This window comes from Bombina bombina, unplaced genomic scaffold, assembly GCF_027579735.1.
Source record: "Bombina bombina isolate aBomBom1 unplaced genomic scaffold, aBomBom1.pri scaffold_655, whole genome shotgun sequence".
NCBI classification, from domain to species: domain Eukaryota; kingdom Metazoa; phylum Chordata; class Amphibia; order Anura; family Bombinatoridae; genus Bombina; species Bombina bombina.
The window spans coordinates 154,695-168,359 of NW_026510873.1; the positions used below are offsets into that span (position 1 = coordinate 154,695).

Consider the following 13,665-nt stretch of genomic DNA (forward strand, 5'->3'; position numbering starts at 1 on the left):
GGTCTCCTCCATGCCAAGGAGATTAGGTCTGTTATCAAAAATAAAAGGTGGGCATGCAAAGTATTGAAAAAATAAGGAGTTTGAATCACAGTAATGAAAGGTGTACTGACTTTTGTTGCATTGAGTTCTTACTGCGATGCCACTATTTTTAATATAGTAAATTTAAACTTGTTTTTTAATTTTACATAACAAATACCCTACAAGTGATTGTGTGTGTATATATATATATATACACACACACACAAATATACATACTAGGGTTGCACCGATACCATTTTTTTAAGATGGAGTACAAGTACTGATATTTTTTTCAAATACTCACCGATACAAATTACCAATACTTTTTTTATGTCATATGACAGTTTACCAAGCACAATACAGACTAATAATTTAAGATAGCTTCTTTATAATTATGAACCGTATCTCAAAAGACATTTTGAAATAATAAAACAGTTTTATGTGCTTGTTGTCACAAAGTTCACAGAAAATGTTTATAAATAAAAATATTACAATAAAATAATAACAATAAATAACTGCAGCAGCTGGGGTTGGAAAGCTACAATTTAAAGGGGTGATAACTGGATGTAATTGGGTTATAGGGTACCTATATAACATCAATCTGACATTTGTACTTAATACAAAGTAATATAATTTAATTCTGAAAAAAATATTGGGGAAGGAGTGTCCCAGTAATCCCCTTTGAGAAAAAACAGAATTTATGCTTACCTGATAAATTTCTTTCTCCAACGGTGTGTCCGGTCCACGGCGTCATCCTTACTTGTGGGAATATTCTCTTCCCCAACAGGAAATGGCAAAGAGAGCACAGCAAAAGCTGCCCATATAGCCCCCCCTCTGGCTCCGCCCCCCAGTCATTCGACCGACGGTTAGGAGAAAAAGGAGAAACTATAGCGTGCCGTAGTGACTGTAGTGTATAGAGAAATACATTTTTTCAAACCTGATTAAAAACCAGGGCGGGCCGTGGACCGGACACACCGTTGGAGAAAGAAATTTATCAGGTAAGCATAAATTCTGTTTTCTCCAACATTGGTGTGTCCGGTCCACGGCGTCATCCTTACTTGTGGGAACCAATACCAAAGCTTTAGGACACGGATGAAGGGAGGGAGCAAATCAGGTTACCTAAACGGAAGGCACCACGGCTTGCAAAACCTCTCTCCCAAAAAAAGCCTCTGAAGAAGCATAAGTATAAAATTTGTAAAATTTGGCAAAAGTGTGCAGAGAAGACCAAGTCGCTGCCTTACATATCTGATCAACAGAAGCCTCGTTCTTGAAGGCCCATGTGGAAGCATTAGCCCTAGTAGAGTGAGCTGTGATTCGTTCAGGAGGCTGCCGTCCGGCAGTCTCATAAGCCAATCGGATGATGCTTTTCAGCCAGAAAGAAAGAGAGGTAGCAGTAGCTTTTTGTCCTCTCCTCTTACCAGAATAAACGACAAACAAAGATGAAGTTTGTCTGAAATCCTTTGTTGCGTCTAAATAGAACTTTAAAGCACGGACCACATCTAAATTGTGTAACAAACGTTCCTTCTTTGAAACTGGATTCGGACACAGAGAAGGAACAACTATTTCCTGGTTAATATTCTTGTTGGAAACTACTTTTGGAAGAAAACCAGGCTTGGTATGCAAAACGACCTTATCTGCATGGAACACCAGATAGGGTGGATCACACTGCAAAGCAGATAATTCAGAAACTCTTCTAGCAGAAGAAATAGCAACCAAAAACAGAACTTTCCAAGATAGTAACAATATCTATGGAATGTAAAGGTTCAAACGGAACCCCTTGAAGAACTGAAAGAACTAAATTTAGACTCCAAGGAGGAGTCATGGGTCTGTAAACAGGCTTGATTCTGACCAAAGCCTGTACAAAAGCTTGTACATCTGGCACAGCTGCCAGGCGTTTGTGTAACAAAACAGATAAAGCAGAAATCTGTCCTTTTAGAGAACTCGCTGACAACCCTTTATCCAAACCCTCTTGGAGAAAGGAAAGAATCTTAGGAATTCTAATTTTACTCCAGGAGAATCCCTTGGATTCACACCAACAGATATATTTTTTCCATATTTTATGGTAAATCTTTCTAGTCACAGGTTTTCTGGCTTGGACCAGAGTATCTATCACTGAATTTGAAAACCCACACTTGGATAAAATCAAGCGTTCAATTTCCAAGCAGTCAGCTGCAGAGAAACTAGATTTGGATGTTCGAATGGACCTTGTACTAGAAGATCCTGTCTCAAAGGTAGCTTCCATGGTGGAGCCGATGACATATTCACCAGGTCTGCATACCAAGTCCTGTGTGGCCACGCAGGAGCTATCAAAATCACTGAGGCCTTCTCCTGTTTGATCCTGGCAACGAGCCTGGGAAGGAGAGGGAACGGTGGAAAGACATAAGCTAGGTTGAACGACCAAGGCGCCACTAATGCATCCAGTAGAGTCGCCTTGGGATCCCTGCATCTGGACCCTTAGCAAGGAACCTTGAAGTTCTGACGAGACGCCATCAGATCCATGTCTGGAATGCCCCATAATTGAGTTAACTGGGCAAAGACCTCCGGGTGGAGTTCCCACTCCCCCGGATGGAAAGTCTGACGACTCAAATAATCCGCCTCCCAGTTGTCTACTCCTGGGATGTGAATTGCAGATAGATGGCAGGAGTGATCCTCCGCCCATTTGATGATCTTGGATACCTCTCTCATCGCCAAGGAACTCTTTGTTCCTCCCTGATGGTTGATGTAAGCAACAGTCGTCATGTTGTCCGACTGGAATCTTATGAATCCGGTCTTCGCTAGTTGAGGCCAAGCCCAGAGCGCATTGAATATCGCTCTCAGTTCCAGGATGTTTATCGGGAGAAGAGACTCTTCCCGAGACCATAGACCCTGAGCTTTCAGGGAGTCCCAGACCACGCCCCAGCCTAATAGACTGGCGTCGGTCGTGACAATGACCCACTCTGGTCTGCGGAAACTCATTCCCTGAGACAGGTGATCCTGAGTCAACCACCAACGGAGTGAGTCTCTGGTTAACTGGTCTACTTGAATCTGGGGAGACAAGTCTGCATAATCCCCATTCCACTGACTGAGCATGCACAGTTGCAATGGTCTTAGATGAATTCGAGCAAAAGGAACCACGTCCATTGCTGCAACCATTAGACCTATTACTTCCATGCACTGAGCTATGGAAGGCTGAGGAATAGATTGAAGAACTTGACAAGCCTTTAGAAGTTTTAATTTTCTGACCTCTGTCAGAAAAATCTTCATTTCTACAGAATCTATTATTGTTCCCAGAAAGGGAACTCTTGTAGACGGGGACAGGGAACTCTTTTCCACATTCACCTTCCACCCGTGAGACCTGAGAAAAGCTAATACGATGTCTGTGTGAGCCCTTGATCTGGAAAGGGACGACGCTTGGATTAGAATGTCGTCTAGGTAAGGTGCCACTGCAATGCCCCTCGGTCTTAGAACCGCTAGAAGGGACCCTAGCACCTTTGTGAAGATTCTGGGAGCAGTGGCTAAACCGAACGGAAGAGCCACGAACTGGTAATGTTTGTCCAGGAAGGCGAACCTTAGGTACTGATGATGATCTTTGTGGATAGGAATATGTAGGTACGCATCCTTTAAATCCACGGTAGTCATATATTGACCCTCCTGGATTGTAGGTAAAATTGTTCGAATGGTTTCCATTTTGAACGATGGAACTTTGAGAAATTTGTTTAAAATTATTAAATCCAGAATTGGTCTGAAGGTTCCCTCTTTTTTGGGAACTACAAACAGGTTTGAGTAAAACCCCTGACCTTGTTCCACTGTTGGAACTGCGTGTATCACTCCCATCTTGAATAGGTCTCCTACGCAATGTAAGAATGCCTGTCTCTTTATCTGGTCTGAAGATAAGCGAGACATGTGGAACCTTCCCCTTGGAGGAAGTTCCTTGAATTCTAGAAGATAACCCTGAGAGACTATTTCTAGTGCCCGGGGATCCGGAACATCTCTTGCCCAAGCCTGAGCAAAGAGAGAAAGTCTGCCCCCTACTAGATCCGGTCCCAGATCGGGGGCTACCCCTTCATGCTGTCTTGGTAGCAGCAGCAGGCTTCTTGGCCTGTTTACCCTTGTTCCAGCCTTGCATTGGTTTCCAAGCTGGCTTAGCCTGGGAAGCGTTACCCTCTTGTCTAGAGGCTGCAGAGTTAGGAGACGGTCCGTTCCTGAAGTTACGAAAGGAACGAAAATTGGATTTATTCTTAGCCTTAAAAGGCCTATCCTGTAGGAGGGCATGGCCCTTTCCCCCAGTGATGTCTGAAATAATCTCCTTCAATTCTGGCCCAAAAAGGGTCTTACTTTTGAAAGGAATATTAAGCAATTTTGTCTTGGAAGACACATCCGCCGACCAAGACTTTAGCCAGAGCGCTCTGCGCGCCACAATTGCAAAACCTGAATTTTTCGCCGCTAACCTCCCAATTGCAAAGCGGCATCTAAAATAAAGGAATTAGCTAACTTAAGTGCGTGAATTCTGTCCATGACTTCCTCATATGGAGTCTCCTTATTGAGCGACTTTTCTAGTTCTTCGAACCAAAAACACGCCGCAGTAGTGACAGGAATAATGCACGAAATTGGTTGGAGGAGGAAACCTTGCTCAACAAAAATCTTTTTAAGCAAACCCTCCAATTTTTTATCCATAGGATCTTTGAAAGCACAATTGTCCTCAATGGGAATAGTCGTGCGTTTGGCTAGCGTAGAAACTGCCCCCTCAACCTTAGGGACTGTTTGCCATGCGTCCTTCCTTGGGTCGACAATGGGGAACATTTTCTTAAAGGTATGCCTGGTTTCTCCCACTCCTTAGTCACTATGTCCGCCACCCTTTTAGGCATCGGAAAGGCATCAGGGTGCACAGGAACCTCTAGGAATTTGTCCATTTTGCACACTTTTTCTGGAATGACCAAAGAGTCACAATCATCCAGAGTAGTTAGTACCTCCTTAAGTAGGGCGCGGAGATGCTCTAACTTAAATTTAAATGTCACAACATCAGGTTCTGCCTGTTGAGAAACTTTTCCTGAATCCGAAATTTCTCCCTCCGACAAACCCTCCCTCACTGCCAATTCTGACTGGTGTGAGGGTATGACAGATAAATTATCGTCAGCGCACTCTTGCTCTTCCACTGTATTTAAAACTGAGCAATCACGCTTTCTTTGAAATGCTGGCATTTTGGATAAAATATTAGCTATAGAATTATCCATTACTGCCGTTAATTGTTGCATAGTAACAAGCATTGGCGCGCTAGATGTACTAGGAGTCGCCTGTTTTTTTTTTTTTTTTTTAAACAAAACCGTTACTGTCTCTTTAAATGTTAAACAGAGCACACTATTTCTGCATGTGTGAAAAACTATGAAGGAAATATCCGATCCTTACCAAATTTGCACCCTAGTGTCTTAATGCTTTGAAAGTATTGCACACCAATTTTTAAGTTTGTAACCCCTTAAATGAGCTATTCTATCAAATTCACAATTTTAAACCCACTACAGTCCCAGCCACAGCGTTTGCTGCGGCTTCACCTGTCCTTGGGGGTTATTCGTCACAGAAATAAGCCTTCCAGAAACGTTTTTAATGGCCACCGGACCCTCTCACATGAAGCTGCATGCACTGCATCCAGAAGAAACTGCGCAATTAAGGCGCGAAAATGAGGCTCTGCCTACTAGAGTGAAAGGCCCTTCCTGACTGGAAAAGGTGTCTAAACGACTGCCTGGCACTTAAAAATGTTACCAAAGTATTTTCAAGTTTCAAAACACTTCAAACAACATATAAATATTGAATAAATCAATCGATTTAGCCCACAATAGTGTCAACCAGTATATAGCCCATTAATAAGCCTTCATTCTGTTATGAGTCTAAGAAAATGGCTTACCGATCCCAAAGAGGGAAAATGACAGTCTTCTAGCATTACTAAGTCTGGTTAGAAAATGGACTAGTCATACCTTGAGCAGAAAAGTCTGCAAACTGTTTCCCCAACTGAAGTTCTCTGGGCTCAACAGTCCTGCGTGGGAACAGCAATTGATTTTAGTTACTGCTGCTAAAATCATACTCCTCTTTTAAACAGAACTCTTCATCCTTTTCTGTTTTAGAGTAAATAGTACAAACCGGCACTATTTTAAAATAACAAACTCTTGATAGAAGAATGAAAAACTACAACTAACACCACATACTCTTCACCATCTCCGTGGAGATGCTACTTGTTCAGAGCGGCAAAGAGAATGACTGGGGGGCGGAGCCAGAGGGGGGGCTATATGGGCAGCTTTTGCTGTGCTCTCTTTGCCATTTCCTGTTGGGGAAGAGAATATTCCCACAAGTAAGGATGACGCTGTGGACCGGACACACCAATGTTGGAGAAATGGGGCATTTGCATTCTACTTACTCAACAGAAAATAGGGCTGTTCTTCATATTTTTTCAGGGCTGCTTTTTATTCCCAGTCCAGCCCTGGCTAAGGATGTTCCTCAGAGTACAGTATGTTTTAAGCATAATTATGCAATATGAGAACTAGCAGTATAACAGGCAATCTAGCAATTAGAATATTTTTTCAAAAGTTAGTGGCAAGTTCTTATTAAGGAACAGAAGCATCTCTGCATGTTCAGCTAGAAGTCTGTTTCTGCTATCAGTAAGGACGTTTGACGATAAGCTGAACAGTCTTTCACTTTTCACACTACTGCATGGGTCAGAAAGATATTTTTGGGCCATTAAATCTCAGTTTATTAACTGCCCAGTACTTCAGGTGTTTGTCTGAATGAGGTGCAGCGATCTCTCCCCGGCAGGCTTCCAGCTGTATATTAGCAGCTTTTGGAGCACTACTCTGACATACAATAATACAAATAACAGCAATTTGTATTGGCAGAACAGAAGTGAACAATTTTTAGTTAAGTCTCCACTCCAGCTTAAAATGAAATGGGAACATGCAGTTTGAAAAATGCCACAAGATGGCGTATGGGTAGGAAGTGGAGGTATCTGTTTTTAAAGTGTCGGTGCATTTGTACAAGTACTCATGCAAATACTTGGTATCGGCACCTAGTATGAAAAAAGGCACGCTGAAATCTAATGCTAGTGTTAATCACTGTAAAGGTTAAACCTTTCCTGTATATACAGTATATGAAATGTATTGTCACACAGAAAATTCAGTTGCACATATGTTAATAAAATATAGGGTTTTTAGTGAAAAGTGCAAAACTTAGTAGCAAGCCTTTTACACTAACCTTGAGGTTTGGTGTCTGTGTTTGATCCACTATAAATCGCATTAATATGTTAAACTGTTGGTCGAAAGGAAAAGAATCCCTGAAAAAGAGAGAAGCATACCTGTTTGACAAAACCACAACACTTCAGGAAACACATTTTCATTTATTAAAATGTTTTAAAGAACACAAGGACTACAAATAGACTATTTGCAATCTTATAAAATGCAATAATCCCACTGAAATGCCATAACAAAGAATGTCACAAAAGAAAACTGATAAGTACATTATTAGATATATATGTAATGACGATCAAGGTAGTTTGGAGCTTATATCATTTCTGTAATATTATGGGTTGTATTTGTTCTCTAGGGCAATTTATACATGAATAAATCGTACATGCAAACTGAAGGATTAAGTTCAAAGCTCTCAGAATTCACATACAAATCACTTTGATACTGCTAAAGAATTAGCAGTCAAGTAGCAAAAATATAATTTATGCTTACCGGATAAATTAATTTCTTTTATGGTGGTTACGCCTGGGAATTCCACTCCTGACCACTAGGAAGAGGCAAATATTCCCAAAACTCCAAGTGTCCTAAAAAACCCTCCTAAATTACTGGAACTAGTATGACATATAGCCAAGCAAAAAAAAAAAAAAATACAATAAAAAAAAAATAATCAAAACCTATCAAAAAATTGATTAGTCTTGTGGACTTGCACCACCATACAAGAATTGCAAAGCTGTGCAGGAGAAATTACATAAGTAGAAACACAGCACAAAAAGGACTGAGCACCAGCCGGTAGTTTAAAACATCCAAATTTATTGTTATTCGTTAAAAAAAACAGGATACCCGGGTACAAACACAAATTAAGGAAGTCAGCAAGACACAGCTGACGCGTTTCGGCTCTAAGTCGTAATCGAAGCTGATAACCTTAAAATTCTAAAACCGCCATTTATGGCAACAAGCTGATTCCTATTGGTCAAAAAATTACTGTAGACCAAGGGCATTAAATCAATTATCATTTACTGAGGCCTGTATATTCTTTTCAACCTGCCCTTTTACAAAAAAAATAAAAATAATAACTTACATTACAAATATTAATAACACCTCAATCAACAATTGTGTATAATTCTAGGGGACAGGATTCCACAGAAAGAGGAAATGACAGGGTAAAAACTACCGGCAAAAACGTATCAGGTCATAATCGGAATTAAGCCCTTCCGGGCATCTGGTTTTCAATTTGAAAATCCAGAAAACCTCTTGTTTGGCTAGCAGTTTTTCCCTGTCACCTCCCCTCCGTGGAGCCATGACCTTCTCAATACAATTCCCGCTACAAGAGTCCTTACTTTTGCTGTGTATCTGAGAAAAAGGCTATACCAATGGAGTGCTAGCAATACCATTTCATGAGTAATGAGACCTATGTATTGCTTTTCACATTCTATGTAAGTTATCAGACAGACAACAAAAGTGGACCTACAATTTAAACATCAACATTTTTGAAAAATCTGCCCTGTCACTAATGATCTAAACCTTTCTCCTGTTTTCACCTTTTCACAGGCTACACAAGTGCTATTATGGCACTTATACATGCCTAACTAAGTTAGCCAGGAGGATTCCCGTTGTATTTTTTAGTCGGAGCAACTATATTACCTATAGTCTAATGACGTTTATATGCAAATTTGCAGTTTTTTTTAGAGTCAGGTTCACCAGTCCATTGTCTGCTTTTAGGATAGAGAATTTTTTTTATCACATCACACATTTGTTTATACTGTTCAGAGTATTCAGTAATAAACAGAACATTATCTCCCCCAATTTGCCTATTCTGGGCTGGTGGATCTTTAGGTTCTAACAGATCCATTCTGTTTCATTTCTTAACTGATTTAACAGCTGAACCAATTGTGTTTTTACAATAACCTCTTTTCACAAGACGTTGTCAGCTTTTCCGATTCCTGTTGGAATTTATCCTCATCTGAACAGTTTAGTTTTAAACGAATAAACTGTCCTTTGGCAATGCCCTTAAACACGCTCCCAGGATGGCAACTGAAAGTGTGCAAAAGGGTGCTACCTGAAATAGTATTTTGTAAACAATGGTGGAAACTTTCTCACCACAAATACCAGTCAAAGTTAAATCCAAATAGTTAATACTTGTCTGATTCCACTTAAAAGTGAAACCAATGCCCAGATCATTAGTATTCAAGTATTGTACAAAACGTTGTAATTCTGGCTCATCACCCTTCCAGATAAATAAAAGATCATCTATGAATCTTTTATAAACAACTATCTTTAAGCCGAAGGGGTTTCCACCTCCAAAAATGTGTTCCTGCTCCCACCACCCCATGAAGAGGTTGGCATAGGAGGGGGCAAATTTCACCCCATAGCAGTTCCACAGATCTGGAGGTAGAAAACCCCCTCAAACTCAAAGTAGCTGTGACGTAACAAATAATCTGTCACTCTTAGTATGAAATCACAAAGCTCAACATTATCACCATGATAGGTCCTCATACAGAAGGCTATAGCTAAAAGACCTTTATCATGAAGGATCAAGGAGTAAAGGACTTTGACATCCACTGTCAACCATTTATATTCCAGTTTCCATTCAATGTTAGAGACTATATTAAGGATGTGCTTAGAATCTTTTACGTGGCTCCACAAATCAAATACCATAGGTTGTAAGATTAAATCCAACCACTCTGATAAATGTTCAAGTAAAGACTGCAACCTGTGATACATATCTCGAAGTGGAGGTGGGGTTTTTAAAGATAGAGACTAAGGCAGATGTAGTCTCTTTTGGCCTAATTGTTAAGTAAAAAAACTGAAGGATCTGGTTGATGGGCTGGACCAGGGCCTCATTGACAAGGACACAGGTGTTTATTTACCAATCATCCGATAATACCTGTGTTTAATCACCTCCCAAAAGTGCACAAGTCCCTGGACAACGTAATTAGGAGACCCATTGTCAGCGGTATTGGGTCTTTACTCGAACATTTATCAGAGTATTTGGATTTAATCTTACAGCCTATGGTATTTGATTTGTGGAGCCACGTAAAAGATTCTAAGCACATCCTTAACATAGTCTCCAACATTGAATGGAAACTGGAATATAAATGGTTGACAGTGGATGTCAAAGTCCTTTACTCCTCAATCCCTCATGATAAAGGTCTTATAGCTATAGCCTTCTATATGAGGACCTATCATGGTGATAATATTGAGCTTTGTGATTTCGTACTAAGAGTGACAAATTTTTTGTTACGTCACAACTACTTTGAGTTTGAGGTGGTTTTCTACCTCCAGATCTATGGAATCTGTGGAATTATCTGGAAGGGCGATGATCCAGAATTACAACGTTTTGTACAATACATGAATACTAATGATCTGGGCAATGGTTTCACCTTTGAGTGGAATCAGACAAGTATTAACTATTTGGATTTAACTTTGACAGGTATTTGTGGTGAGAAAGTTTCCACCACTGTTTACAAAAAAAAACTATTTCAGATAACACCCTTTTGCACGCTTTCAGTTGCCATCCAGGGAGCGTGTTTAAGGGAATTGCCAAAGGATAGTTTATTCGTTTAAAACGAAACTATTCAGATGAGGATAAATTCCAACAGGAATTGGAAAAGCTGACAAAACATCTTGTGGAAAGAGGTTATTGTAAAAACACAATTGGCTCAGCTGTTAAATCAGTTAAGAAATTAAACAGAATGGATCTGTTAGAACATAAAGATCCACCAGCCCAGAATAGGCAAATTGGGGGAGATAATGTTCTGTTTATTACTGAATACTCTGAACAGTATAACCAAATTTGTGATGTGATAAATAAAAAAATTGTGGGTGTGGTGAGTGGTGTATGTATAGGCATTTTGAGGTTTGGGAAACTTTGCCCCTCCTGGTAGGATTGTATATCCCATATGTCACTAGCTCATGGACTCTTGCCAATTACATGAAATAAATACCATAATAGCACTTGTGAAAAGGAGAAAGGTTTAGATCATAAGTGACAGGGCAGATTTTTCAAAAACGTTCATGTTTAAATTGTAGGTTCACTTTTGTTGTCTATCTGATAACTTGCATGGAATGTGAAAAGCAATACATAGGTTTCACCACTCGTGAAGTGAGGTCTCGGGTCAGGGAACACCTGTCCAGCATTAGAAGTGGTATTGCTAGCACTCCATTGGTACAGCATTTTTCTCAGATAAACGGCAAAAGTACAGACTTTTGTAGCGGGACTTGTATTGAGAGGGTCATGGCTCCATGGAGGGGAGGTGACAGGGAAAAACTGCTGGCCAAACAAGAGGGCTTATTTCAGATTATGACCTGATAAATTTTTGGCGGTAGTTTTTACCCTGTCATCTCTTCTTTCTGTGGAATTCTGGCCCCTAGAATTATACACAATTGTAGATATGGTTTGATTGAGGTGTTAATAACTTACATTACAAATATTAATAAAACATAATTTATGTAAGAACTTACCTGATAAATTCATTTCTTTCATATTAGCAAGAGTCCATGAGCTAGTGACGTATGGGATATACATTCCTACCAGGAGGGGCAAAGTTTCCCAAACCTCAAAATGCCTATAAATACACCCCTCACCACACCCACAAATCAGTTTAACGAATAGCCAAGAAGTGGGGTGATAAGAAAAAAGTGCGAAAGCATATAAAATAAGGAATTGGAATAATTGTGCTTTATACAAAAAAATCATAACCACCACAAAAAGGGTGGGCCTCATGGACTCTTGCTAATATGAAAGAAATGAATTTATCAGGTAAGTTCTTACATAAATTATGTTATCTTTCATGTAATTAGCAAGAGTCCATGAGCTAGTGACGTATGGGATAATGACTACCCAAGATGTGGATCTTTCCCCGCAAGAGTCACTAGAGAGGGAGGGATAAAATAAAGACAGCCAATTCCTGCTGAAAATAATCCAATCCCAAAATAAAGTTTAATGAAAACATAAGCAGAAGATTCAAACTGAAACCGCTGCCTGAAGTACTTTTCTACCAAAAACTGCTTCAGAAGAAGAAAGCACATCAAAATGGTAGAATTTAGTAAAAGTATGCAAAGAGGACCAAGTTGCTGCTTTGCAAATCTGATCAACCGAAGCTTCATTCCTAAACGCCCAGGAAGTAGAAACTGACCTAGTAGAATGAGCTGTAATCCTTTGAGGCGGAGTTTTACCCGACTCGACATAGGCATGATGAATTAAAGATTTCAACCAAGATGCCAAAGAAATGGCAGAAGCTTTCTGGCCTTTTCTAGAACCGGAAAAGATAACAAATAGACTAGAAGTCTTTCGGAAAGACTTAGTAGCTTCAACATAATATTTCAAAGCTCTAACAACATCCAAAGAATGCAACGATTTCTCCTTAGAATTCTTAGGATTAGGACATAATGAAGGAACCACAATTTCTCTACTAATGTTGTTGGAATTCACAACCTTAGGTAAAAATTCAAAAGAAGTTCGCAACACCGCCTTATCCTGATGAAAAATCAGAAAAGGAGACTCACAAGAAAGAGCAGATAATTCAGAGACTCTTCTGGCAGAAGAGATCGCCAAAAGGAACAAAACTTTCCAAGAAAGTAATTTAATGTCCAATGAATGCATGGGTTCAAAAGGAGGAGCTTGAAGAGCCCCCAGAACCAAATTCAAACTCCAAGGAGGAGAAATTGACTTAATGACAGGTTTTATACGAACCAAAGCTTGTACAAAACAATGAATATCAGGAAGATTAGCAATCTTTCTGTGAAAAAGAACAGAAAGAGCAGAGATTTGTCCTTTCAAGGAACTTGCGGACAAACCTTTATCTAAACCATCCTGAAGAAACTGTAAAATTCTCGGTATTCTAAAAGAATGCCAAGAAAAATGATGAGAAAGACACCAAGAAATGTAAGTCTTCCAGACTCTATAATATATCTCTCTAGATACAGATTTACGAGCCTGTAACATAGTATTAATCACAGAGTCAGAGAAAACATAATTTATGTAAGAACTTACCTGATAAATTCATTTCTTTCATATTAGCAAGAGTCCATGAGCTAGTGACGTATGGGATATACATTCCTACCAGGAGGGGCAAAGTTTCTCAAACCTCAAAATGCCTATAAATACACCCCTCACCACACCCACAATTCAGTTTAACGAATAGCCAAGAAGTGGGGTGATAAAAAAGTGCGAAAGCATATAAAATAAGGAATTGGAATAATTGTGCTTTATACAAAAATCATAACCACCACAAAAAAAGGGCGGGCCTCATGGACTCTTGCTAATATGAAAGAAATGAATTTATAAGGTAAGTTCTTACATAAATTATGTTTTCTTTCATGTAATTAGCAAGAGTCCATGAGCTAGTGACGTATGGGATAATGACTACCCAAGATGTGGATCTTTCCACACAAGAGTCACTAGAGAGGGAGGGATAAAATAAAGACAGCCAATTCCTGCTGAAAA

At 39.7% G+C, this 13,665-nt stretch overlaps 1 protein-coding gene across 4 annotated transcripts in view; it reads right to left on the reverse strand.

Annotated features, from left to right (window-relative positions):
- Positions 1–13,665, reverse strand: part of LOC128643506 (CLIP-associating protein 1-like) — a 235,599-nt gene that overhangs the window by 147,187 nt on the left and 74,747 nt on the right. For all 4 annotated transcript variants that reach the window (XM_053696355.1, XM_053696353.1, XM_053696354.1 and 1 more), the window contains exon 3: positions 7,231–7,309. In XM_053696355.1, coding sequence (XP_053552330.1) covers positions 7,231–7,309 — 79 coding nt within the window. The remainder of the gene's footprint in view (positions 1–7,230; positions 7,310–13,665) is intronic.